The following is a 25,174-nucleotide window of genomic DNA, read 5'->3' on the forward strand; positions in this document are numbered from 1 at the left end:
CCCTCTCTCGACTTTAGAGCTAAAAGCCTTCACTTGTGTCGTTTGCTCCATAGTTGATACTTGTGTTTGTTCAGGACAGTTCTGGGTAAAACTGACTGAAATAAAGATCCGGGTCTGGAGCCCATGGACATCGTCAAAGGGTTTGCTCCTCATGTAATATCTTTTTGTAGAAGAATAAATCAGTTTATCTAATATTTTATTTGAACATGTCGACGTAAGGAGACACTGAAAGGTCACGTTTATGATGAAGTACTCTACTATTACAAAAGGTGACGTACGAACTTACCTTTGTGAACTTGTTTGGACGAGGTCATGGTTGTCCCATATGAATGATCGGAACTAAAGAAACAAAATATATTCAATTAAAAACGTCAATCTAGACACAACCAAGCAGTTTCTAAATGAGGTGAAACTCGGAAAATAAGAATATCGTGAAAAAGTTGATTTATTTCTGTAATACAACTTAAAATGTGAAACTTATATATGATATAGGCTCATGACATGCACAGTGACATATGTCATGCCTTTGTTATCATTTTGATGTTTATGGCTTTGGATTATAACAAATAAAGGCTTGATATATCTCACTTTGCCTGATGATTTTGGCATCAAATGTCATATTCCTCTGGTTGAAGCATCCAGGTCTTCATAACACCTCAGCAGAGCCACAGGCTGAGCATCCACGCCAAGCAACCACATTAAGGCATTCAAAAAACCAAGTACTAACTACTTATGCATGTTATAGTTATAGTCAGAGGGCCCAGTTTTCTGTTTAAAAACATGTTTTTATTTTTTATTTCATGTAATATTGTAATCTTCTGAGATTTCGAATTTGGGTTTTTTACAAGCTGTGAGCCAAAGTTCAAAATTAAACAGGCTTGACATGTGACTTTGCATGTCATGTCTATATCATATATTAGTTTCACATCTTAAGTTGAATTACTTTTCACAATATTCAGAATTTTCCGAGTTTCACCTGTGTGTTTCTTTTGTCACGGAAAGCAAACTAATCGATCAAAGAATTGTAAAAATCAGCTTGAGCTCCAATGATTCGCAGAAGCTTTTGTTGTGATTTTGGCGCAAAGTGATTCACTAAGAAAACAGTTTACTTTCAGAGCAAAAATCAAAAGCTACAACATGAAACCTCAAACCACCTTTTCTTCGGCTGCTTGGTCTTCGTCACGGTCTTCGTCAGGGCCTCCTTCGCTTTCTCCGCTTCTTTCTGCCTTTCCAGTTTCTTCTGCAGACTCCTCATCTTCTTCGTGGCCTTGCGTTTCCTGCGACTCGTGCGGACTTGGACCAGGGAGATCACGTCGTCCATGAGCTGCGCGTCGATCGCTTGATTCGCAGACGTTTTGAATTCTCCCTTCGCCTTTTCGCTTTGCTCGTCCAGCGGTTCGGACGGCTTTGCGACTTCAGCTCCTTCCTCGTTGCCGTTAACGACCCCCTCTTCGTTTGGCGTCTGCTTGTCCTCGCTTCTTCTGCCCGTTTTGTGCGTATGCCTGTGCCTTTCGAGCGACTGGCGGAACGAGAAGCACTGTCCGCATTCCGAACACCTGTGGGGACGCTCGCCCGTGTGGATCACCCGGTGCGCCACCAGGAACGACGCGAATTTGAACTTTTTGTCGCAATCGGGGCAGTCGTGAGGTCCCGGCGCCCTTTTACGCTCCATTACTTCAGACTGATCTTTCAAAATGGCCGCCGCGTTACTCTCCTCCATTGCTTCGTCTTGTCCATTGCTGACATTTTCATTTGACGCAATCACGGTCTCTTCTTCAATCGCGCCGTTCGAAGCTGTATTGTCTATGAACACTAATTCTATATCGGGCGCAGTTACGTGGAATCCATCTTTCAAAATGGCCGATCCGCTATTTTCCTCCATCGCGCCAACATCTTCGGTCTCTTCTCTGATTGGCCGGTCATGAGTCGCATCGTCTATGACCACGACCTGTACGTCAGTGGCCGTAGCCGTCAGTTCGATCTCGGTGCATTCGGTTACTGTGAATATTTCCATCGCGGCGTCCTCTTGCGGCTGGAGGTCTTCGTTTGAGGCAGGCGGAGGATCGGATTCTGTGTCCAAGTCGCATTTTGATTCAAGTTTTGACGGTCTGTTTTGGGAAGCGGCTGAAAGGCAGGACGAGATGTGGTCGCCCATGCTAGACGGAGGAACTGAGAGAGAAGACAAACAAAATTAGATGTTGGAACAATTGGGCATTTCAGAAATACAGTCTACACTACAAAAAGCAAACATCGAGCATTGGCTTAAAGGACTTGAACTGAGGAAATATTTTCTTGTTTTGAGGGGTTTTCACTCATTTAGACCTTTTTTCCTGATCTGACCAAGATTATTTTGCGAGTTTGATGACCTTTCAGATGGTTCTATGGTAAATCTCGCCTGAAAGTAAAATTGCCAAAGGGACAAGACCTTTTTTCTTACCCCATTGGCAGAGAAACTTACTTGAAATAACGGTGAAATGTATTGAAACGAGTCAGAAACATGTCAGAACAAGTGAAATAATCTAGGTCAAATGCCCAACTAAATCTTAACTAGTCAAAACAACTAAAATGCGGATTATTGTGCTCAAATTGAGACATTTAAACTAATCTAGTAAATAATTTTTTGGAGTGTAGACATTGTTGAAGTTGTGAATGTCACCTGGAAACAGGTGATTTTTAATGGAAAACCCACATAGGTGCATTTCTATCAACCATCGATCCAGTGTCTAATGGTACATTGTGTTCGGTAATGATGATTATGATGATGATTAAAAAAAACCTTGTGGAATTATGCTGGTACTGCTGAAAACTGCTGTGCTGATTAGGCCAGTTCTAGAGCTTCTAGAACGGCCTGAGTGACCCCAAACTTTGGAGCGGTAATGTATATTTTATGGAGGTTAGTCAGGTTTTGAACTATTAATTCTTTTCAAATCAGGGAAAGTTGCTTCTGGAACCAACTGCGAGTTTTGAGGTGGACGGGACACTTGAGCTCCATAGTCCTGTAGTATTCATTCATTCATCTACAGCAGGGGTGGGCAATTCATTTTCAAAAGGGGCCACATGAGGAGCCTGAATTGAGTCGGAGGGCCGCACCAACAATAACTCAAACTTATATCGGGATATAAGTATAATATATCGGGAGTGTATCGCCGGGGTCCATGAACAAAAGCTCCAAAATAAAAAAAATGTTTTGATTGGGAAAATACATTGAGGACTTTTTTTCAATAAATCTATAATGATGAGTCTGGCAGGACTGTAGCCTCATAACAACGGCTTACACTTTACAAGCCTGTGTCACAAGTCTCTGCTACTTTGTAGTCAATATTCATTCACTCCGCACTCCGTGGTAGTAAGCTACTATTGTAGCCACAGCTGCCCAGGGGCAGACTGTCCATTTCCCACTTGCAAGTCACACAATGTGTTGTTTATATCCTTATATCTTATTATGCCAGTGCCCTTTGCTGGACACCTGTGGAATTCTTTACTTTTATTCTTATTTAATCTGCCCCCTAGTGGCTGGAGTGAGCATTCTGGTAATAAAAAAATAAATAATCATAACTCCGCACAGGAATGAGCTAGAGACTTACTTTTTTTTTTGACATGCTTATGAATTTATGCCCTACAAGTTATGGGCCGGACTGAATCATCTCGCGGGCCGGATGTGGCCCGCGGGCCGTACTTTGCCCAGGTCTGATCTACAGTATCAACTAGGGATGGGTCAAGATCTCATGTCTCGTGGAATTTGCGCGTTTTGACTCTTCATCGGGGCAAGTCTTACTCGGGTAATTTAGGTGCAATAAGACTTAGGTAAGTCTTATTACTAGGGCTGGGATAAAATATCGGATCGGATTTGGATCGCAATACTTTGTGCTGCAATACCAAGTATCGATACTTTCTCAAGCACCTGATCATTTGTAAGGGTTTGCTTCCTTAGCATTTACTTTCCTTCCTAGTGATTCAGCGAGCACTCAGCCCCTCCTCTAGTTTACATAAATTCTGTTTAGTTGATAAAGTACAAAACTCCGGCTCTCAAAACAACACAACTTAGATTCCACCAATAAGGATGATGATTCATTAAAGAAGAAATGCATTATGTTTATTATTAAAGGTGATTGATAATATTGACTATAGCTGTACAACACTGGATTGTACTGTAGTAACATAATATTTGTATTATTTAGGAATTGTACTGTAGTAACATAATATTTGTATTATTTAGAAAACGCTGCTTACCATGCTGCTCTAAATGTCCAAGTTTTTTGTGGTGATGGAGCAGATTCTTCATGTGTGTCGGCTCCGAAAGGCACGGGAGAAAATCTTCCAAAACAGAGCTTTCTCCAAGCCACAAAACACTCTGTTGGAAATACAGAGGAATGACATTTTAGGTCGACTGATGTGCTCAAACTGGTATTGACCTGACAGTGTTAGTCTCACCTGCTCCAGCTCTGGTACAGGCAGAAGTTGATTCAGTCGACAAAGAAACTCCCAAAACAACGTCTGCAGATCAGTGTCAAACCGATGCCACTGCTCCTCGCACCAAACCTCCTTTAATACACAAATGTTACACAATCCTTTTACTTTTTTGTACTTCTGGGCATGACTGCATTCATGATGTAATATTGTTGGAGTCCAGAATAAACGGCTTACTTGAAAAAATACTTGTCTTTCTTGATTGTCCTTGAGAAGGGAATGAATCAACTCTCCAATGTCATCCCCGGCTCTGTCCTCATCAGACAACTATAAATGAACACAAACTATTCAACACTTAGCCCTTTGCAAAAATGTTCTTAAAGGTGACATATTACGCAAAATGGACCTTTGTGAGCTTTTAACCTGGTTGTGGTGGTTTTCGTGCGTAGTTAGGACTTGGATTGGATTGTCTTTGTGTGTTCTGTCTTTGCATCCATCTTCCCCTAGCCTGACCAGCCATACTTTCTTTCGAATTTTTTGCAATATAAAGATGACAAAGTGTGTATGTTTGGCCAGGCTAATCTTACCCCCACCCTGGGTACCCAGGAAGAGCTGCTCTCACGCTGCTCAAACAAACACGCTCAGAGCTGCTGGAATACACACATTTACCAGCTCATTTTCATTTCTGGATTATATTTGAAGTTTCAAAGTGACAAGGTGAGATAAGTTTGCCTGGAAAACTCTTTGTACCAAGATGGCCTTATTTGAGCATGGACTATTATCAACAAACGCTTCCTTTGTAAACAAGGACTTATTGGAAGGCGGAAGAACACGGGTCAAACCTGGCGCAGTCCCAACACGGTGAGTAAAACTATACAGCGACAACATTACATTTCTAATAAACAACATAATCGCTATAAAACTCCCCTCATGTCGCGGTTTTGTCAGAAACAGGGCCGTGCTTTATTCACCATGATGTTTCTTCATGTCGACTGTGCGACAGTGTTCTATTATTGCTTTGGTTATTGAGAGACATTGTTGCTTTGACACTTTGTTTTGGTGATGACCAGTAACATTTCTTTAACCTCTTATCCCCCGCCCTAAAAGGACTATACAGAGTTTAAAAATGTTAATATTAAGTATTTTCCTCCCCCTTCATGTTCCAGCCATGTCCTAATGTGTAGAATGAGCTCAGACCTGTTCACCACAACTGCCTCTAAAATCCTGCACTGTCACTCAGAAAGGTGTTACTCCGGATCCGAAGTGTCGTCCTGCACAAGCTTAATATATATATATATAATAGAAGCTAGAGGTTAGATCTCGAATAAGATACACGCATCACCTTTTAAGTTTCATTAATACGAAATCTGATCATAACCTTCTTTAAAATGGACGAATAGTTTACTACTCTTGTGGAAAGACATAAACTTTAGTAACAACTGTTATTACGCAGCACGAGCAGAGCATGCAGTGCACACGTGAACGTGGCCCCGGCCCCGCCTGCCGCATCAATCTCACTAATATGATCGCGCGCTTCAGTCAGGTCTGACTCGGCAGCACTCCACGCACGGGCTGTCCGGTCTGGTCGGCATACCTTTTGGGCAGAGCTGCGGTGCATGTGCGCACTGTCGCAGTATTTTAGGCACATTTTAAAAGCATTTTTGTCTTGTTTTTGTGGGGGGTTTTGCTGCTTTTGCCGCTTGTTTTTGTTGTGTTTTCCTCAAATTTTTGTCACATTTTAATTGTATTTTCTGCACTTTTTTATTGTGGTATTGTTGTTTTTCCCGGCAGGCTTTTGTTGCGTTTTTGTCACTTATGTGTAAATGACGATCACAAAATGCCTTTAATGGATATCGACACTTACCTCTTCATGCAGAGTCGACTGCTGCTGTTTCATACTTTCCAGATGAGATATAATCAACTCTTGGTCTTCTCCTCTTTGGCACAACTCAAGGATAAACTGAGACAAAGCAAAGAATCTCTTTAAATTCAACTGTACTGTTACTTTTTCATCTCATTATTAAAATGACTGTACTTACTCTGGCTCTCAGCCCCAGGGTCAGCTGAGTCCAGTGCTTGAAGAGGAGCAGCTCTGGGACCGTCTCCATCACAACCGACACAAACTCCGACACTTTCCAGAAACTCATCACGTCCTTTTGCTTTAAGATCTTCCACATGGAGGCGGACAGGAGCTGGAGAGGAGGCACCAGGAGACGCAGCGAGGCCAGAGGCAGAAGGTCTGCGGGAAACAGAAGACATGAAAGCGACTGCTGTTATTTCAAATGATCTGTATCGCTATATTTGTAATCTCTCTTTAACTCTTAAAGGGGGGGTATTATGAAAAATCGACTTTTTCAAGCTTTACATCATGTTATTGTGTCATTCCCTCATTAAAAACATGTGTTGCCTTGGCACATTCACGTATTTTTGAGTAATCTGTAAAAACTCTGATGGCAGAACCTTCTTGGGAAAAAAGTCAAAGCGTTGACAAAGTGGCAAAAAAACGATAAAAATGTGGAAAAAATGTGATGAAAGTGACAAAAATACGATAAGCACTCAAAAAAAACTCAAAAGTGACGACAACACGGCAAAGAAAAAGATCAGTTTAGATCAGTTTTGTTGGGTCTTAGCTTTCAAATGAGGCGTGACCCTGGCCTATAGGGACGATCACTGTTATTGTTTATTTCCGTCATCTTTTGGTGACTGGTGGACAAACAACTGATTTTTCCAAGCTTGAAGAGCTGTTTATTTAAATCACAGATCTTTTACCATCTGTGGCACAGATGGTAGAGCGGGTCGTCTCATGATCGGAAGGTCGGGGGTTCGAATCTCGCCTCCTGCAGGTGCAGACTGTCGTTGTGTCCTTGGGCAAGACACTTCAACCAATGCCTACCTACCTATGTGTGAGGCGCATATGTGAGCAGCCTCGCTTCTGTCAGTCTGCCCCGGGGGAAACTGTGGCTACAAATGTAGCTTACCACCATTAGCATGGAGTGAATGAACCCCCCTCCCTTTCATGTGTGAAGCGCTTTGGCCCCGTGTGCCTTGTGTCATATGAAAAGTGCTATACAAATAAGATTCCCCTCCCTTTAGAGCGCTGATCTTTTCACAGATGCAATGCTCTATTTGTGAACGATGTTTTAACCCATCATAGAACTATTAATATCTATTTAATACATTTGTGTTGCCCACCAGTGCCTCGGACGGGACGACACGGCTCCAGAACTGGAGAAAGGTTTTGGGTTATGAGGTTAAAAAAGTTCATCATGGTTTTAATGTATGTGTGATGCAGATCTAAAGAACTTGGTGATTTTGTTCCCTTTTGCTCATACAATATTCTAATTCAAAATTATTTTAAAAAGAAAAAAAAAGGCAAGTTTTGTGTAATCCGTCCCCCCTTTACTATAACATTACATTCATATTACATTGCTCAAGATGCCAAGAGGCTGCGGTCTTGAACATTGTGGGTCTTGAACACACAAGAGCTGCATTCAAGAGCAGGACTGTTCAACTTCTCACTGCAGGGCTCAAATAACCAGGCATCATTTTAGTCAAATCAAATATAAAACATTGCATAACGTGTTCATATAAACTTGCTTTGCATTAAAACCAACCTTCTGCTTCAGAAAACATCGCGTAGTCAAATCAGATGGTTAACCCGCGTCTCAAACGTGTTTTTAAACTTTGTGTGCTAGCTGCTACGAGCTAACTTAACTATTAAAACGTGTTCTTCCGGCTAACTGCACAAACATTTCCCAAAACAAAAAGTACATTGTGGTTATCGTTTAATTCTAACAATAAAAGGGACGGTGTTAATTCCTATTTTGCGTATATTTTAGATCAATTAAAGTCGGTGTAGCTAGCTTAGCTTGTGTTGTTATTGTGTTCTTCTTCGTGGAGTCTTCCATGTTTATACACCGCACTCTGCTGGACACTTCACAGTACTGCAAGGGGAGGAAGAAATAGCTGGAAATATCAGAATACGGCAGTGTCCTTTTTTAAATATATATATTTCTGACGTGTGCTTTATCTGTAGATGTTTTACTGTCATTATGTCATCGCTTTTACAAATGTACATGCTATTCCCAGGCCCACACTCAGACTTTCCCAGGATTATTGAGAGAGGCGTGACATAAATCATCTTATGAGCAAAACTGGCCCGGGCGTGCAGTGAGTCTTGTGGACCAAGACATGGAGCCTCCTGAACCCACAGCCCTGGAGCGGCTGCGCTTCTCCCACACGGCCCTGCAGCAGCTCCCCGTGGTGCACGAGGAGGAGGACCGGCCCGTCTCCAGAACTGTCCGCCGGGCTTGCTTCTCCCTCCTCCGCTCCTTGCAGCCTCTGCCTCGGCCGGAGCTGGTGGCGGTGTCCGGACCCGCGTTAGCCCTGCTCGGTCTGACCCCGCAACAGGTGATCAACACACGACGTTTTTGATTTGAAATGTGTTTTTGCAACGTGTCTTAAACTTCTTTTTGTGGTTGTTGTACTGCAGTGCATACCAATTCATTTTTATTAATTCATTCATTAATATCATTTATTTATTTATTTAATTAGTTATTGTATTTATTTATTATTATATATTTTTTATTATTAGCCTACTATTTGTTTTGTTTTTTAAGAGAAAAAAATAAGTTCGATTTCCAAGACCAAAACAAGTTTGTCTTGTGGAGAAGCTATTTTCTTCATAACCAAAACACCAAGGGCCAAAACTCACAGCCCAATGTGAGAACCATTTTCTACCAGCATCAGTTTTGTACATCTGACCTAATGTGTTTTTTTGCCAGAAAAAAAATCATATATATGTATAGGCTACATGTGTACATGCTATAGACCCATGTGTGTTCATGAACATGCACTGTCCCGACCAAATAAATCAATAAATAAAATAAAAATGGGATGAAAAAGTGACAAAAATACGATGGAAATTTTTTTGAAAGTGACGACAACACGGCAAGGAAAAAGATCAGTTTAGATCAGTTTTGTAGGTCTTAGCTTTCAAATGAGGCGTGGCAGCTGTTGAAGCTAAAATGCTAGCCGGTAGCATGCTAACGTCTTGAGCAGCTTAAACACTGACTCACTGGTTTCTTCACATAGACGTGCACTCTTTGGAACCATGTTTTTACTGTTATCTTTTTGAGCAATGATTATGAGTACATAAAATTGCCACATCAGTTGTCTTCCTTTTATATCCTGAGTAGAGATATTGTTATATGTCATGTTTTTGTCGTGTTTTGGCCGTTTTTGTGTGTCATGAAACTGTGATCAAGCCACAAAAATGTGACCAAAACAACACCAAATAAGCAACAAAAACGTGATGAAAACACAACCAAAACAACATTCATAACAGGGAAGAGGCTTAGATGAGTTTTGTCGGTCTTAGCTTTCAAATGAGGCGTCACACTGGCCTCGAAGCTTTTAGATTTGGGTAAAATGTGCTCGGTCAAGAGGTTAACTCATTGAACATTTACCCCTTTGTCATATTCTCTGATTGATTCTCTCAGGTGCTCAGGGACCCCCGGGCGGCCGAGTACCTCAGTGGCTCTCGGCCCCTCCCGGGCGCTCGGCCGGCGGCGCACTGCTACAGCGGGCATCAGTTCGGGCTGTTCGCCGGGCAGCTCGGCGACGGCGCGGTCACGTATCTGGGAGAGGTGCAAACAGAAAACCAGCGACAGGAGATACAGCTGAAAGGAGGCGGGGTCACTCCTTACTCCAGGTGAAGACGTTTACTGTAAAGCAACATCTGGGCCACCTTTGTCCGAGTCCCCGCCCCCTCTGGGTTTCACTGTTGCCATGCAGCCTTATATTATGCTCTCACAGTAGAGAAAAGTACAACATAGGCTGCACATATTTTATTTAATAATAATACAAACAGGTCCAAATAAAAAGATGTAGCTATAATAACTAGGGCCAGGACTTTTTTCAATTAATTATGATTAATTAGGTTTATAAGGTTTAGTGCGATTAAGAATATTAATCGAAATTAATCGCACTTAACTTTCAACACCTGCAAACGTTGCTTAGGCACAAACAACACGTAAAGCCAAAAACAATTCGACTGTCAAACTTGTTTATTCACACAGTTAAGCGCCAACACAAACCCATTTAACCTCTTAACTCCCACCTGAACCGAGAGGATCTTTTTCCTCACGTCATCTGATTTTTTTTTCCATCATTTTTTTGTTGGCTGTTCAACTCATTTTTGTCATTTTTTTGTCATTTTTTTGTCATTTTTTGTCAAATTTTATAACATTTTTGTAATTTCTTTGTAACATTTTATCAATTTTTTGTCATTTTTTTGTCACATTTTGTCACTTTTTTGTCAAATTTGTATCAAATTTTTGTCACATTTTTGTAATTTTTTTGTCGTATTTTTGTCATCTTCGTCCATTTTTTGTCCATTTCTTGTAACATTTTTTGTGACATTTTTGCCACTTTTTCATCAATTTTTCGTCACTTTTTTGTCACATTTCCATCATTGTTTTCGTCTCAGTTTTGTTGCTATTTTCACAGCTTTTTTCCAGAAGCTTTTGGACTGGGGTAAAGCCAAACTGGAGAAAATGTGCTCGGTTCAGGTGGGAGTTAAGGGGTTAAAAAGATTATTTGTTTATTTGAGCAGTTGGAATTCTGCTCAAAAGGAGTGGGCCGAAGCAAAAGCTTATAAGCGCCCACCCCGAAATCATTACAATTAAAGTGTATATTACAACAATAGTACAAAAGAACATACAGTACGAGAGCCTTGGAACACAGCGTGCGCACACGTGTACACAACGTACCCGTTTGTGATTTAACCTTCCACATTATGATACAATGATACATTTAGCAACATCATAATTGGATTTGCCTCCTTAGCAAGGAACCTGTTACATTTCAAAGCGGCTGTTTTAACACGGACCACCCTTACAAAGCACTTAATGAAATGTTCATATACTTAACAGAAATGAGCAGAACAGAAGCGAAGCACAACTACAACAACAGTCTCGTTACATGTACGATGTTTGGTACAAAGCAAGTTACAGACGGCCAATGGTTGTCAATCGAATGGTTATCAATGATTTTCAATCAATGCCAAACAAAGTTAACATTCCAAAAAGTCACTAGTGTTGTGTTAAAAGGCACATTAAGATTTTTTTTTAAATTTACAATGAATTATGTAATATGTAATAAGTAATAAGTAATTAAGCCCTGCATAATTCTCCAAAAAGTGTTTGAAATGTTCACACAGGCCTCACATCTCCACTTCAGATGAGTTCAAATCCAGGAAAATACAAAGAAGCATCTAAAATATACCTCTAAAAAATAATTACAACTCCTAAATAAATTATGCTTAAATGTGATTAATTGCTAATTACAAAGGCCATAATTAACTCGATTAAAATGTTTAATCGAGTCCCACCACTAAAAATAGCATTATAAAGCAACAAACAATAAAGTTCCACAGGTTTAGACTGAAAGCTTTGAAAACAATGAAGGATATTTCCCCACAAGCACGATGAAAGTTGAGCTCAGCTTGTGAAGCAGCCATGTGATTCATGCAGAAGCCACTTATGAGATTAACAGCTTCGCCGCATATCTGACATCTATTGTTGAGTCACCAGGAACTAGGAACCAGATGATACTAGTAAAAATAATGATGATATATAATATATATTTTTTCCCTGGTTGTGGTTGATGGTAAGCTATTTGGGTGGATATTAGTAAAAAGGGTTTATTTGTGCATATTTGACCTTTCAGTGACCCAGCGGCCTTTATTTTTGCCTTTATTTTCCATCACAGTGGCCTCTGTGCTTCTCCAGGTTTCTCCAGGTGAGTTTCTGGTAGGTTTTCACTGCTGACGGGATTGATCCTGGAGTGTTGTAGAGGCCACCGTGACGTAAGGTTAGGTTAGGTTAGGTTAATTTATTTGTACCCGTGGGTAAATTCGTCTTGCAATTCTGAGAACTAGTCAACATATTAAAACATAGTATACAAAGATAAAACATCACACATATTTAAGTATAAAGCTTGTAAGTGCTCCAGATACTAACAGGATGTGCCTTTGGTACAGATACAACTGAAATTTAAGCCACTTGACAATAACAAAGACAAAAAGCCGTGTCAGGGGCAATATGATCCCGACTTGTTCATCAAGGAAAGGGCAGTGGGAACAAAGCTTTTCTTAAAACGGTTTGTGAGGCTTATTTGCACCACAAACCGACGCCCAGACGGAAGCAATCGAAACTCTGAATGCAAAGGATGCTCAGTGTCTTTACGATGCTTCGTGCCGTCCTCTCTAACTGTCTATCATGCAGAAAGTCCACACTGAGCTGAGACTTTACTTGACCACTTGACCAGCTGATTCAAGGCGTTTTTGTTTCTAACAGAAGAGCTCCCGTACCAGGCGACCAGGCAAAAAGCTAGGGTTGCTTCGATAAATGCCCGATACAAAAGTGTCATCATAACCGCCCATGCAGCCACAATTACACACAAATATTACAAAGTTGCATAATGCACCTTTAAAGCTACTCTCAGCAACTCTATTTTGCCGGATTGCATTCCCACATTGCATCACTAAATGTGCCACCTTCAAAACAGAGAACTAACTTTCCATAACAAAAATTATGGAAGCCCCAGCCCCCCCTCTCTCTACTACTCATTTCATTCACGAAAAACACATTGTTTTACATAATGGTCCTGAACAAACAGCAGCTTATGACCTAAAGGCATTTGAGACCTACAGATTTCTTCTTCTGAAACACTGAGGAGGCACCAAGAGCCCCCACGCAGCACAGTGGGGGCGTCACAAGAGGAGCTACAGGATACAAGGAAGGGACAAACGAGGAGGTAGCCGGGCAAGACTCGCAGTAAAGCCACGCACGCCTTCTCTCCCTGCTATTGTTCTGGCTAATGGACGTTCACTGGAGAATAAAACAGATTCCCAGAAGATGGTGAAAGACTGTTGTGGAGCGGAGGGAGCTGCGCAGGAAGGGGGGAGGAGGTGGAGCTGACCAGTGCAGGACACCACGCTCTGAAACAGGGACAAACCCAGGAGGCGAAGATCAGAGGAGACTGAAGGCTGCCAGGTTTCCTCCAGGTGCTACGGTCGGTTTCCTCTACCTCCGCCGGTCAGGTGACAGGTTGACCCTCAGTGGTGGCACGGCTCAGTCACAGCGGCTCAGGACTAACACCTGAACACAATTTTGTTGTAAAGTTCTAAAATGACAAATAAAGCACTTACCTACTAACATTTGGGCTACTACTTTATTATTATTTATTAAAAATTATTATTAAAGAGTGATGTTGCTGCTGATCTGCCCTTTCTTTACCTCCCGATCAGCTCTGGTCACTCACTCGCCCCCGCCGGACACCACGGGGGAAGTCAGTGTCGTGCCAAAGGACACAACAGCAGTAACTTAAGCTAAACCGGGTCTAACGTCTGTCTGTGTTGTTTCAGAGATGGAGATGGGAGGAAGGTTCTGCGCTCCAGTGTGCGTGAGTTCCTGTGCAGTGAAGCCCTGGCGGCTCTCGGGATCCCCACGACTCGAGCCGCCTCCATCGTGACCTCTGACCTCCGCGTCCTCAGGGACCCGCTCAGAGATGGCCGCCGCGTGGCCGAACGATGCGCCGTCGTTCTGAGAGTCGCTCCTTCTTTTATCAGGTGCACAGCTCATAAAACGTTTCCACAGTTTCTTCTGTTGATTATGAAGTATTTTCATAAACAACTCAAATCTGGAGGCTCAACGCTTTGAAGTTGATTCTGACCTGATAATATCTACCTTACACTGCGTTCCAAATTATCATGCAAATTGTATTTCAGTGCCATAAAGGTAAAAAATGAAACTCCCAAGGCACGGTTTTGTGTCTCTTTGAATCACTGACATTAATCTCAGAGACCTGGGATGATTAGTTTTCAGGTTAAGCCCAGTTAAGGGAAAAGCTACTGAAAAAGGATGTTCCACATTATTAAGCAGATCATCATTTTCCAGCAATATGGGAAAGAAAAAGGATCTCTCTGCTGATGAAAAGCATGAAATAGTTGAATGCCTTGCTCTAGGTATGAAAGATTAAGCGTAATCATCGTACTGATAGGAGATTTGTGGATGATTCAGACACACACGGGTTTGTGCAGATAAAGGCACAATGAGGACGGTTTCTGCCAGACAAACACATCAGATGAATAGAACAGCTGCTACAAAGCAGCAAACAGGTATTTGAAGCTGCTGGTGCCTCTAGAGTCTCCCGAACATCAAGGTGTAGGACCCTCCAGAGGCTGCAGTCAAGAACAGAAACGGCTCAGAAATACATGAAGACTCATTTTCAAACAGTCTTGTTCACTGATGAGGCCGTGTGACCCTGGATGGTCAAATCAATGGAGTAGTGGATGGTTGGTGAATGGCCACAATGTCCCAACAAGGCTGTGACGTCAGTAAGGAGGTGGCGGAGTCATGTTTTGGGCCAGAATCATGGGGAGAGCTGGTTGGCCCCTTTAGGATCCCTGAAGGTCTGAAAATGACCTCTTTCTGACTGACCACTGTCTTCTATGGTACAAAAAGAAGAGCTGTGCTTTCCCGAACAAAATCCTCTTCATACATGACAACGCACCATGTCCTGCTGTAAAGAATACCTCTGCATCACTGGCTGCTATGGGCATAAAAGGAGAGAAACTCATGATGTGGACCCCCTCCTCCCCTGACCTCAACCCTATTGAGAACCTTTGGAGCCTCAAGCAAAACATCTATGAGGGTGGGAGGCAGTTTTCATCCAAATGGCAGCTGTGGGAGGCTATTCTGACATCCTGCAAAGAAATCCAAGCAGAAACTGTCCAAAAACTCACAAGTTTAATGGATTTAAGAATTTTGAAGCCGCTCAAAGAAGGTCCTATGGTAAAATATAACTTGACCTGTTAAGATTTTTTTGATTGAAATAGCTTTTGATTTCAGTAAATATCACCTCCTAATGCTGCAAATTCAACAAATGACCATTTTCAGTTCATTACAAGCTTTAAAATGTATTGAAACGATGAGTTGCATAATAACTTGGAACAGAAGATTTGGAGTTTTTTTACTATATTTATTTTTGAAAAAAATACTGTTATCACTGGGAGATTTTTTTCTTCCACATTTAAATGATCCTCTCCCAGTTAGAGACTTGAAAATTCTGCTGACTCTCATTTGAGTATAGAAAATCTTTTTTCTGCCTCCCACAGGTTCGGTTCATTTGAGATCTTCCTTCAGCGGGACGAGTTCTCCGGTCTGGAAGGGCCCAGCGCCGGCCGCTATGACCTCCGCGCTCGGCTCTTGGATTACGTCATCGAACACTTTTACCCCGAAACTCAACGCTTCAGCGACCGCAGGCAGAGGAACGCGGCGTTCTTCAGAGCGGTAGGAGCGTGTCATGGTCGCCTTTGCTTCAGACCGTTACGGCGTGTGGTTTTCTCGCAGGTGATGGAGCGGACTGCGCGGCTGGTGGCTCGGTGGCAGAGCGTGGGATTCTGTCACGGCGTTTTAAACACAGACAACATGAGCGTCCTCGGACTCACGCTGGACTACGGCCCCTTCGCCTTCATGGACCGGTAACAGGTTTCTCCCTTAACATCTAAGTTTCAATGTTAACCAGTTACCTGCCATCCAACTCACACAGATCTTACACATATTTCAGAAAGTACAAGGTCTTAGCTTTCAAATGAGGTATAGCACTGGCCCATAGGCTGTGAACAAAGAGCAACAAAAAAACAATTAAAACATTTTCAGATTCAGAAGACTTTATTTCTCCCCGAGGGGAAATTCATTTGCAGCTTCCCAGCCAAACATCCGTCCATCTCATAAATACAGTACAAAAATAATAATGAAAAATGAGACCAAAAGGGAACAAAAAAGCAGCAAAAAAGCAACATTTACATATTAAAAATGCAATTAAAAGCAACAAAAACTCGACAATAAAGGCACTAACGCAACTAAAAAGTGTCAAAAATGCAACATAAATGCGGCTTCAACGTGACAGAAACGTTTACAGCAGTTTTGTAGTTCTTAGCTTTCAGGTTTCATGTTTCCAAACATGATTCCAAATGACCAAAAGGACAAGATCGCAGATACAAGTGGCCGAAATGAGTTTCCTTTGCAGGGAGGCTGGGCCCCCTCGAGAGAGGGTGAGGAGTTCAGTCACTCAGGAGGAGCAGCTGAGGTGGTTCAGGCCTCCTGGTCGCCTCAGGAAGGCATGTCCTAGTGGGAGGAGGCCCAGACCCAGGACACCAGGCCACAGAGACATAGTCCCTCCAGCGTGTCCTGGAGGGACTATGTCTCTGTGGCCTGGTGTCGCCTCAGGGGTAGAACAGCTGGAGGAGGCGTGGATCGGGAAGTCTGGGCATCTCTGCTGAGACTGCTTTTTAAGCAGTTTTAAAAATGCCTAAAATATACTTTTTTTCCTCATATTTACAGGGCCGGCCCTAGCCAATTTGGTGCCCTTGGCAAGATTGAATTTTTGTGAAGAAAAAAAAGAAAGGAAAAAGAAATTAGATTTTTTTTTAAATTATTATTATTATTTGTAGTATTTCAGTTTTTTTATATAGTTTTTGGCGAAGTACATTTACACATTTTCAACGTGATCTTACAGCCCATTCCTGTGCAGAGTTATGATATATATTTTTTTTTTTATTAAATAACCAGTATACTCATTCCAGCCACTAGGGGGCAACTTAAATAAATCAAAAAGAATTCCACACGTGTCCAGCAGGGCCACTGACATAAGAGATCAGGATATAAACAACACATTATAGCCACGTGATAAATCCTCCTATCACAGTCAGGAACGATAATGTGGCCCCAGAGAAAAGAGTCTGGGGACCCCTGATTCAGATTGTGTCTCATTTTGTTTGTCACTTGTTTTGTTCAAGGCCTGTTGGGACTTGTTTTGGAGAAGTCTGTTAGTTTATGTGAAATCTTAGTTTTTATCTACACAACTTTTATATTTTTTGTTCCCTCCAGAGTTTTCATTGTACACACACCGCCGTGAGAACAGAAAGGCTAGATGGTTAGGGTGATGATACCAAATTAGTCTTCAACTCGCCTGTGTCTATAAAAATCCTCATATTCCTCCCCAGGTATGACCCAGACTTTGTGTCCAACTCCTCGGACACCAGGGGGCGCTACTCCTTCTCCTCCCAGCCGTCGGCGTGTCGGTGGAACTTGGCCCGTTTGGCCGAAGCGCTGGGGTCCGAGCTAAACCCTGCGGAGGCCGGGGGCGTTCTGGATGACTTCATGCCCACGTACGAGGCCCTGTACCTGGGGAACATGCAGAGGAAGCTGGGCCTGGGAAGGGAGGAGCCACAGGACGGGGAGCTGATCGCTGACCTGCTCCAGCTCATGCACAACACTGGTAAAGACTTGATTGATAACGTTATAGTGGATAAATAGTGATGTAAAGGAGAAAAACAGATAAATGTGGATGGGTTGGTCGAACAAATGCTGCTTCTCCTGGCTCTGATGTTGGCAAAATGTCCCTTCAGGAGCAGACTTCACCAACACTTTCCGTTTGCTGGGCCTGGTGCCTTGGCCGGGACAGGAGCAGAGTCAGAGGGGCCCAGAGGCGGACGGGGGGGCCGTGGAGTCCGTGGTGGAGCGGATCCTACAGCAGTGTGCGTCGATAGAAGAGCTGAAGGTGTCCAACCAGCCCACAATGGAGCAGCGGTGAGGGGTGAACGGCGGTGCAGCGGATATTGTATTTCCAAAATCTGGTTATGGGCAGCTCTAAATCTGGACTAAACCAGGTCTAAATCTGGACTAAACCATGAATGAAGTAGTTCTAAACAAAGACTAACCCAAAGATGGACGAAAAACCACAGTTTGGGGAACACTGTTCTAGATCAGTGTTTTTCAACCACTGTGCCAGTGTGCCGTGAGATATTGTCTGGTGTGCCTTGGGAAATTATCCAATTTCACCTAGTTGTTTTTTTTTTTAAAACAAATGCATTATTATCCACAAATAATGTACTGTTTTCGAGTGTCTATGCTGTCTAGTGATCGGCAGAGTAACCATATAATACTCTTCCATATCAGGTAGTTAATTTCTTTAAGACAAGAGAATTAGTGATGCATTGGGGCATTGTGGCTAGTGAGACTATATGATGTTCCTATTCAAAACACTTTGATGAGAACGACTGAATATAGGCTACAGAGTTACATTTTTTAACATTTTCTGCTGGTGGTGTGCCTCGTGATTTTTTTTAAAGTGGGGGTATTATGCAAAATCGACTTTTTCAAGCTTTACATCATGTTATTATGTCATTCCCTCATTAAAAACATGCCTGAAGTGTTGCCTTGGCACATTCACGTATTTTTGAGTAATCTGTAAAAACTCTGATGGCGGCCATTTTAGAGATAGGTTTGCCTGAGTCCTCCTAGGAACGCCCCCACCTCCTGGAGACGCCTCCGAGCTTTCGTCACGAGCCGAGTAACCAACCACTGCTCCTCAGCAGAACCCCCTCCCCACTGATGCCACAGACAGCGTGTGGAGGGGGCGTGTCGGAAAGGCTCAGAGGTTCTTAAAGAGACAGAGGCCTATTTCAAGACATTCACTACAGCCATTTTGAGAGAGACATTTTATATAAGGCAGTTATTCTAATTTACTGCATTTACAGACCAACAGAAGGTTTCATCATCATTGTAGTGTGATATAGACTGGTGCTATGTGATTGAAAAAAGCATAATACCCCCTCTTCAATGATAAAAATGTGCCTTGGCTCAAGAAAGGTTGAAAAACACTGATCTAGATAATTTGTGCAATTTAAAAATATATATATTTGAATATCCATAAAAACAACGACCATTCACTCTCACCTATAAATAAACCATTTAGCTGAAGATTTTCATTGGTGAAATTGCTTAAAATAGTGAAAAGTTGATTTGCAAAACCAGATAAACTCTTTGTATAGTAGAAAAGAAGACGTTGCTTGGCAGATTGGCAATAATGTAGCAAATAAATGGTAAATGGTCTCAACTCATATGGTGCTTTTCTACCTTCACTAGGCCCAAGGAACAAGTCGCCCATTCACTCTCTCACTTTGGGAACCACTGCACTAAACTATTTACTTTGCCAGCACGCTGAGTTCTCGCAGTCTTTGTGAGTCTTTGTGAGTTTACCAACACACTTAACCAAAAGTTGGTTAGGGCAAAAAAGACACTAATTAAAAACGCTGCGATTACCGAAAACATGAGTTATCTTGTTTTGCAAATGAACTCTTAGCTGTTATTGCTTCCTTATCAAATAGCAACAGTGCATTAATAATGTGTAATTTATTTGCCATGTTAAATTTCCATGTCTTGATTTGCAAGCATTATGGACACAAGGCGTACCAAGAAAACATGTAAGTGTTGGATATAATATTTAACCTGCCCAGGTGTAGAATGGACAGATATGATTAAATATGACATCTTTATAATCCTTGGCAGTCTTACTTGGGTATTTATTTTCATATCTACTTTTCATCTTTTTGAGAACTATTTTAGTTTGATCACAATCTTCTTGATCTTCTCTGTAGTGAACTGGCCATGATTCTGTCCATGGCGCAGTCCAACCCCGCCATGTTCTCGCTGGTGGCCGAGCAGCCGGACGTGTCCCGGCAGCTGCAGAGGATGTGGAGGCTGAAGGAGCTCATGGAGACGGATGAAAAACAGCTAAAGGCAAAACAACGAGACGACTGGGCTCACTTCGTCCACAGATACAGGTCAGCGAGGAGCAGCGTAACGAGTAATCGAACACCTATCCTTATTAGTTACTTATCCAAGTTACTGTTTGTGTGATTTTCCATAGTAAGATACATTTGTTTCTTCTTGCATCTTGAGGAGTGATATGATGTTATTCTGCCTTCACTAGTGTGTGAACTAGCTTTACAGATGGCGAACAGTCTCCAATATAGGACCAGGAAGCGTCTCACTGTTTTGGTGTGATTTTACTGTAAAACCGTAACATACAGAAACCCGAAGAATGCATATAACAATCTTAACTGGGCGTATATACAATTCATATATCAAATAAAGTGAACTAAATACTCAAAAGACGATCGCATTAGCGAGCGATTAGCATGATGCTAATTTACATGGGGAAAGCCATAGGGATGCTAACAGTGTTATTGGAAACATGCTAAAATGACTAAATTTGGTGTCTAATAGAAGCTAGGATTGATATAATTTGAATACTTACAGATATTTTTGTAGGGCCAAAATAAAATGTTACAGGCAGAAACACTGTGGAGTTTGAATCCTGCGGTACAGCTAGGAGCATGACAGAAGTATGGAAGCGCGAAGTGGACAAAATACAAACAACTCAAAACACAAATAACAATTGGCACAAGGGGGCAGTACAGAGTTTAAACATGTTAAAATTAAGTATTTTCCTCCCCCTACATACGTGTAGAATGAGCTCAGACCTGTTCGCCACAACTGCCTCTAAAATCCTGCACTGTCACTCAAAAAGGTGTTACTTTGGGTTCGAAGTGCCGTCATGCTTGCCTGGCTCTGCCATACTCTTCCCTGTCCATTCCATGCAGGGAATTAGTCTGGTCACGGAGCAATTGGAGCAGTTTGAAGGGGCGGGCCTAACGTGCGCAGATTGTCAGTGAAATAAACCAATTAGCGATTAGCGGACGTGACGACAGCCGTGTCCAATTAAACAAATATGAAGTGAATATAAACTCACGCGGAGAACGCGAGGCAAAATCCTTGACTACTTCATCCATGATTAGTTTTGGCTGATGTTAACGTTAATTGAACTAAAAACATAGAGGTGCAGCGAGTGACGTAACCTTCTCATTTCTCTGTGACGGTCGTGATTGGTTCGGCTAGGCCTTAGCCGCCAATCAAACACTTGTCTACCGTGCGTGGCCAGACCCACCTTCTTTCGTGCAGAAAGAAGGTGGGTGTGGTTTATCAGGCTACCGTCATGCACGAGCATAATATAGAAGGTGCAGTTACGCATATGACCTGAGGTGGCAGTAGTGAGTATAAAATGGTCAACTTGCATCTAGGCCTATTAAGCATAAGAACAACCTGCGTGCACTTTACATACCAAGCCCTGACGACACGAGAGGAAAAGAGAGACACGTTTTCTCACTGCAAATACACCATCCTGCACTGTAATATAGAACCTGCAGTTACGCATAAGACCTGAGGTGGCGGTAGTGAGTATAAAATGGCCAAGTTTGATCTAGTCCCTTTACCTTGTTAATAAACAAAGTTATGGAAGGAGCATACCGGTCCAGCCGGTCATTAAAAGGTAAATTACGCACAGATATCAAGGTTTTTTTTTCGGCATAAAAAGGTCCATAATGCCCCTTTAAAGGGACTATAAGTAGTTTAAAAATGTTAAAATTAAGTATTTTCCTCCCCCTACATGTTCCAGCCATGTCTTAATGTGTAGAATGAGCTCAGACCTGTTCACCACAACTGCCTCTAAAATCCTACACTGTCACTCAGAAACGTGTTATTTCGGGATGCAAGAGCTTAATATAGAAGGTGCAGTTACACATATGACCTGAGGTGGCAGCAGTGAGCATAAAATGGCAAACTTGCATCTTGCCCCTTTAAGGAAAGACACAGCAGGTAAAACAACGTCAGGTGGTGGCCAATTTTGAGATTTTTTTCCAACTGATGGGCAGCGATGGTTGTTTTAAAGATGCTTTATAATTAAACTTGACCTTGACGTTGATGTTTTGGCCAGTTTTCTCCACGTCAAGACTCTGTAATCCAAATACGGGCATTTCCTTTGTAAAATACAGAAACAGAACATATCTTTGACTAATATAGCAAGAAAATAAAACCTTCAATTTAAACCTGGCTCTATGCGTTATTTAGGTTTAGTTAGCAATTAATCAAATCAAATAAAACATACATAATGACAGAATACTTTATATCCGCCACCTACAGCCAAAGTCCAAATACTGATGCAGTGTCTCACTTTAACTATGACTTAAACCTGGACCAAACCTTTGTCTGAATTGGACTAAACCTTGATTATTGAGGTCTTTCTCGTCTGTGCGTTTGCTGCAACAGAAAGCGTTTGGCTCGAGAGCGCGACGGCAGCCCGGTGGAAGCGTCTGTCGTGGAGGAGGAAAGACTGAAGATGATGAAGAAGTCCAACCCTCGTGTGGTCCTCAGAAACTACATCTGCCACAGCGCGGTTCAGGAGGCGGAAAGAGGCGACTACTCTGAGGTCAGTCTGAACCAATGAACTATGGGGTGACTGTGAGTTTGTTCGATCACAAACACAAACAATATTGAAAGTGTGACAGAATGCATTTATGTTAATTTATGGTTTACAAAGTTTTCGATCATCATTTTTGAACAAATCTGTGGGTTTCTGGTCACTTCTCTTTGGTTCTCAATATATAATCCTATGAAGACTTTACATCTCCCAAAAACAACTTGAACGCCCGGCTTCAGAGAATATTATTGTTTCTATGAATCAACGGCGGACTGGGACTTAAAAACCCTCTTACCACCCGCCTTAACCGAGAGCATTTTCTCCAGTGCTGCTTTACCCAAATCTAAAAGCTTACCGACTGGAGGGCGACAATGTAACGTCTCATTTGAAAGCGAAGACCTACAAAAGTGATTGTAACTTTTTGTCACGTTGTCGGCCTGTTTTTGTCACATTTTTCTCATGTTTTGTTGTTGTTTTTTTCCATTACTTTTTTGTGGCTTTGTCGTCATGGTTTCGTCACATTTTTTGTTGTGTTTTTGTCACGTTTTTGTGGCTTTTTAATTGCTTTTTTTGGCCTGTTCACCACAACTGCCTTTAAAATCCTGCACTGTTACTCAAGAAGTTGTTTCTTTGGGTCCAAAGTGCCGTCATGCATGAGCTTAATATAGACTGCAGTTACATGTATGACCTGAGGTGGCAGTAGTGAGTATAAAAATGGCCAACTTGCATCCAGTCCCTTAACACCTTAACTCCCACCTGAACCGAGCACATTTTCTCCAGTTTGGCTTTACCCCAGTCCAAAAGCTTCTGGAAAAAAGCTGTGAAAATAGCAACATAACTGAGACGAAAACAATGATGGAAATGTGACAAAAAAGTGAGAAAACATTGACAAAAAAGTGACGAAAACAATGATGGAAATGTGACAAAAAAGTGAGAAAACATTGACAAAAAAATGACGAAAGAAATGACCAAAATTGGATAAAAAATTGACGAAAAAATGACAAAAATGTGACAAAAAATGACAAAAATGTGACAAAAAAATGACAAAAATGTGATAAAAAAAAATGACCAAAAAGTTACAAAAATGAGTTGAATACCCAACAAGAAAATGATGGGAAAAAAAATCTGATGTGAGGGAAAAGCTCCTCTCGGTTCAAGCGGGAGTTAAGAGGTTAAAGGAGAAAACTGAGAGGCCAGCCCAGTGGCCCTTCTGTGCTCTTCCAGAATGGACATATGACCAGTCCGCCCCTGCTATGAATATATTTCCCTTCTGTGACAGCACTGAGAGGAGTATCATGGTTTAAAGCCTGCTGGTTGTTGTTTTCTGGATTCTTAAAGTCTTTGGGCTTTGATTGACAGGCCCTGGAGAACTGAGGAGGCTCGGTGCTGCTCCGCCCCCTGCCCTGTGAAGGCGGAGCTCCCCGCCTTATTGCTCTTTTCAGGAACATGCTCTGTTGGATGAGTGAGGTCTTTATTTCCCACACCACCGTGCTCCTGGGCCTGTCAATCAAAGCCAAAAGCTTTAACTTTAAAAATTCATACAACAAAACCAGCATGGTGGAAAAAAAAACATATTGCTCTCTGGGATAAACTTTATTTATTTTTTTAGAAACAATGAAAGTCTTTGGAGCCAGGCTTTAACTTTGTTTTTAACATGTGAAAAGTCCCCATTGGTTTCCATATTATAGCAAACTTTCTGGAGTTGCTCTTGGCCACTAGGGGGTGGTATCGCCACAGTGTCAACGGCAGTCATGAGGACCAAAGAGATTTTTACATCTACAATATATAATTTGATCTATTTTTCAGCCACACGGGAAAATCAACACATCACACACCAACTGATTTCACTCACGAACGCTCCCAGGTCAGACGGGAAATCTCGCGAAACCTCGAGATCAAACGTGACTTCAGAGTAAACAAACATGGCGGACGGAGAAGAGGCAGTGGCCATAGTTTGTAGCTTGTTTTTAATTGGAAAAAAAAGAAACAATATCAAAGCCATGACAGCTGTTTTGATTTTGGATTCCCCTGAGTGCCTCCTGTTTCTGATTCTTCTTCTGTTTTCTGATTGGCTACACGGGCGGACCGGTCCCAATATCCAATCATAAACCCCCAGATCTCGTTGTGTTTCAGGTCAACAAGGTGCTGCACGTGTTGGAGGATCCTTTCTCCGACTCTTTGAACGGAGACTGTGGTTACGACCGTAAACCTCCGCCCTGGGCACACAACCTACAGGTCACATGATCCTCGTAGGCCCTCCTCCAGTACTGTACTCTCTGAGGGGGGGGAGGGTGATGTGTGGTGTGGCTCAGTACCCGTTGGCCGAACACAAATTCTTCATCACATGGGTTTGTGGAATTGCAGCTGATGGAGAATGAAGGCTCAGATTTCCAGTCACTTCGACCTGTCTGAGCCTGAAACACTGGGAACACTCGCAGGCACTCGCAGTAATTTTTGTATTTGAGCAATTCAACCTGGTGGTGGTGGAAGAGACCTGGGTTGGCCACTTGACGATGAGCAGAGCTGAGGAGGAGCCAGGCGGAGAAAGGGGTGGAGGAGGGTCATAGCACGGCTGGCAGACGGCTGAGTGATTGACCAG

The 25,174-nt window shown here is 42.3% G+C and overlaps 1 protein-coding gene across 1 annotated transcript; it reads left to right on the forward strand.

The window, feature by feature from the left end:
* Positions 1-8,490: 8,490 nt before the first annotated feature.
* Positions 8,491-24,840, forward strand: selenoo2 (selenoprotein O2). Its single transcript, XM_079582600.1, has 10 exons — positions 8,491-8,817; positions 9,909-10,120; positions 13,838-14,041; positions 15,590-15,764; positions 15,825-15,955; positions 17,480-17,754; positions 17,885-18,065; positions 19,916-20,101; positions 22,425-22,584; positions 24,709-24,840. The coding sequence occupies exons 1-10, from the start codon at positions 8,599-8,601 to the stop codon at positions 24,817-24,819; spliced, it is 1,854 nt and encodes a 617-aa protein (XP_079438726.1). The 5' UTR covers positions 8,491-8,598; the 3' UTR covers positions 24,820-24,840.
* The last annotated feature ends 334 nt before the right edge of the window (positions 24,841-25,174 follow it).

Source organism: Gobius niger, assembly GCF_951799975.1.
Source record: "Gobius niger genome assembly, chromosome: 2".
Taxonomy (NCBI): Eukaryota; Metazoa; Chordata; class Actinopteri; order Gobiiformes; family Gobiidae; genus Gobius; species Gobius niger.

Bases quoted from the DNA above. Each gene is read 5' to 3' on its own strand.
- selenoo2 (XM_079582600.1), top strand. From the start codon at position 8,599: ATGGAGCCTCCTGAACCCACAGCCCTGGAGCGGCTGCGCTTCTCCCAC. The intron at 10,121-13,837 runs GTGAAGACGTTT...GTGTTGTTTCAG, and splicing joins GGGGTCACTCCTTACTCCAG to AGATGGAGATGGGAGGAAGG. The intron at 17,755-17,884 runs GTAAAGACTTGA...ATGTCCCTTCAG, and splicing joins CCAGCTCATGCACAACACTG to GAGCAGACTTCACCAACACT.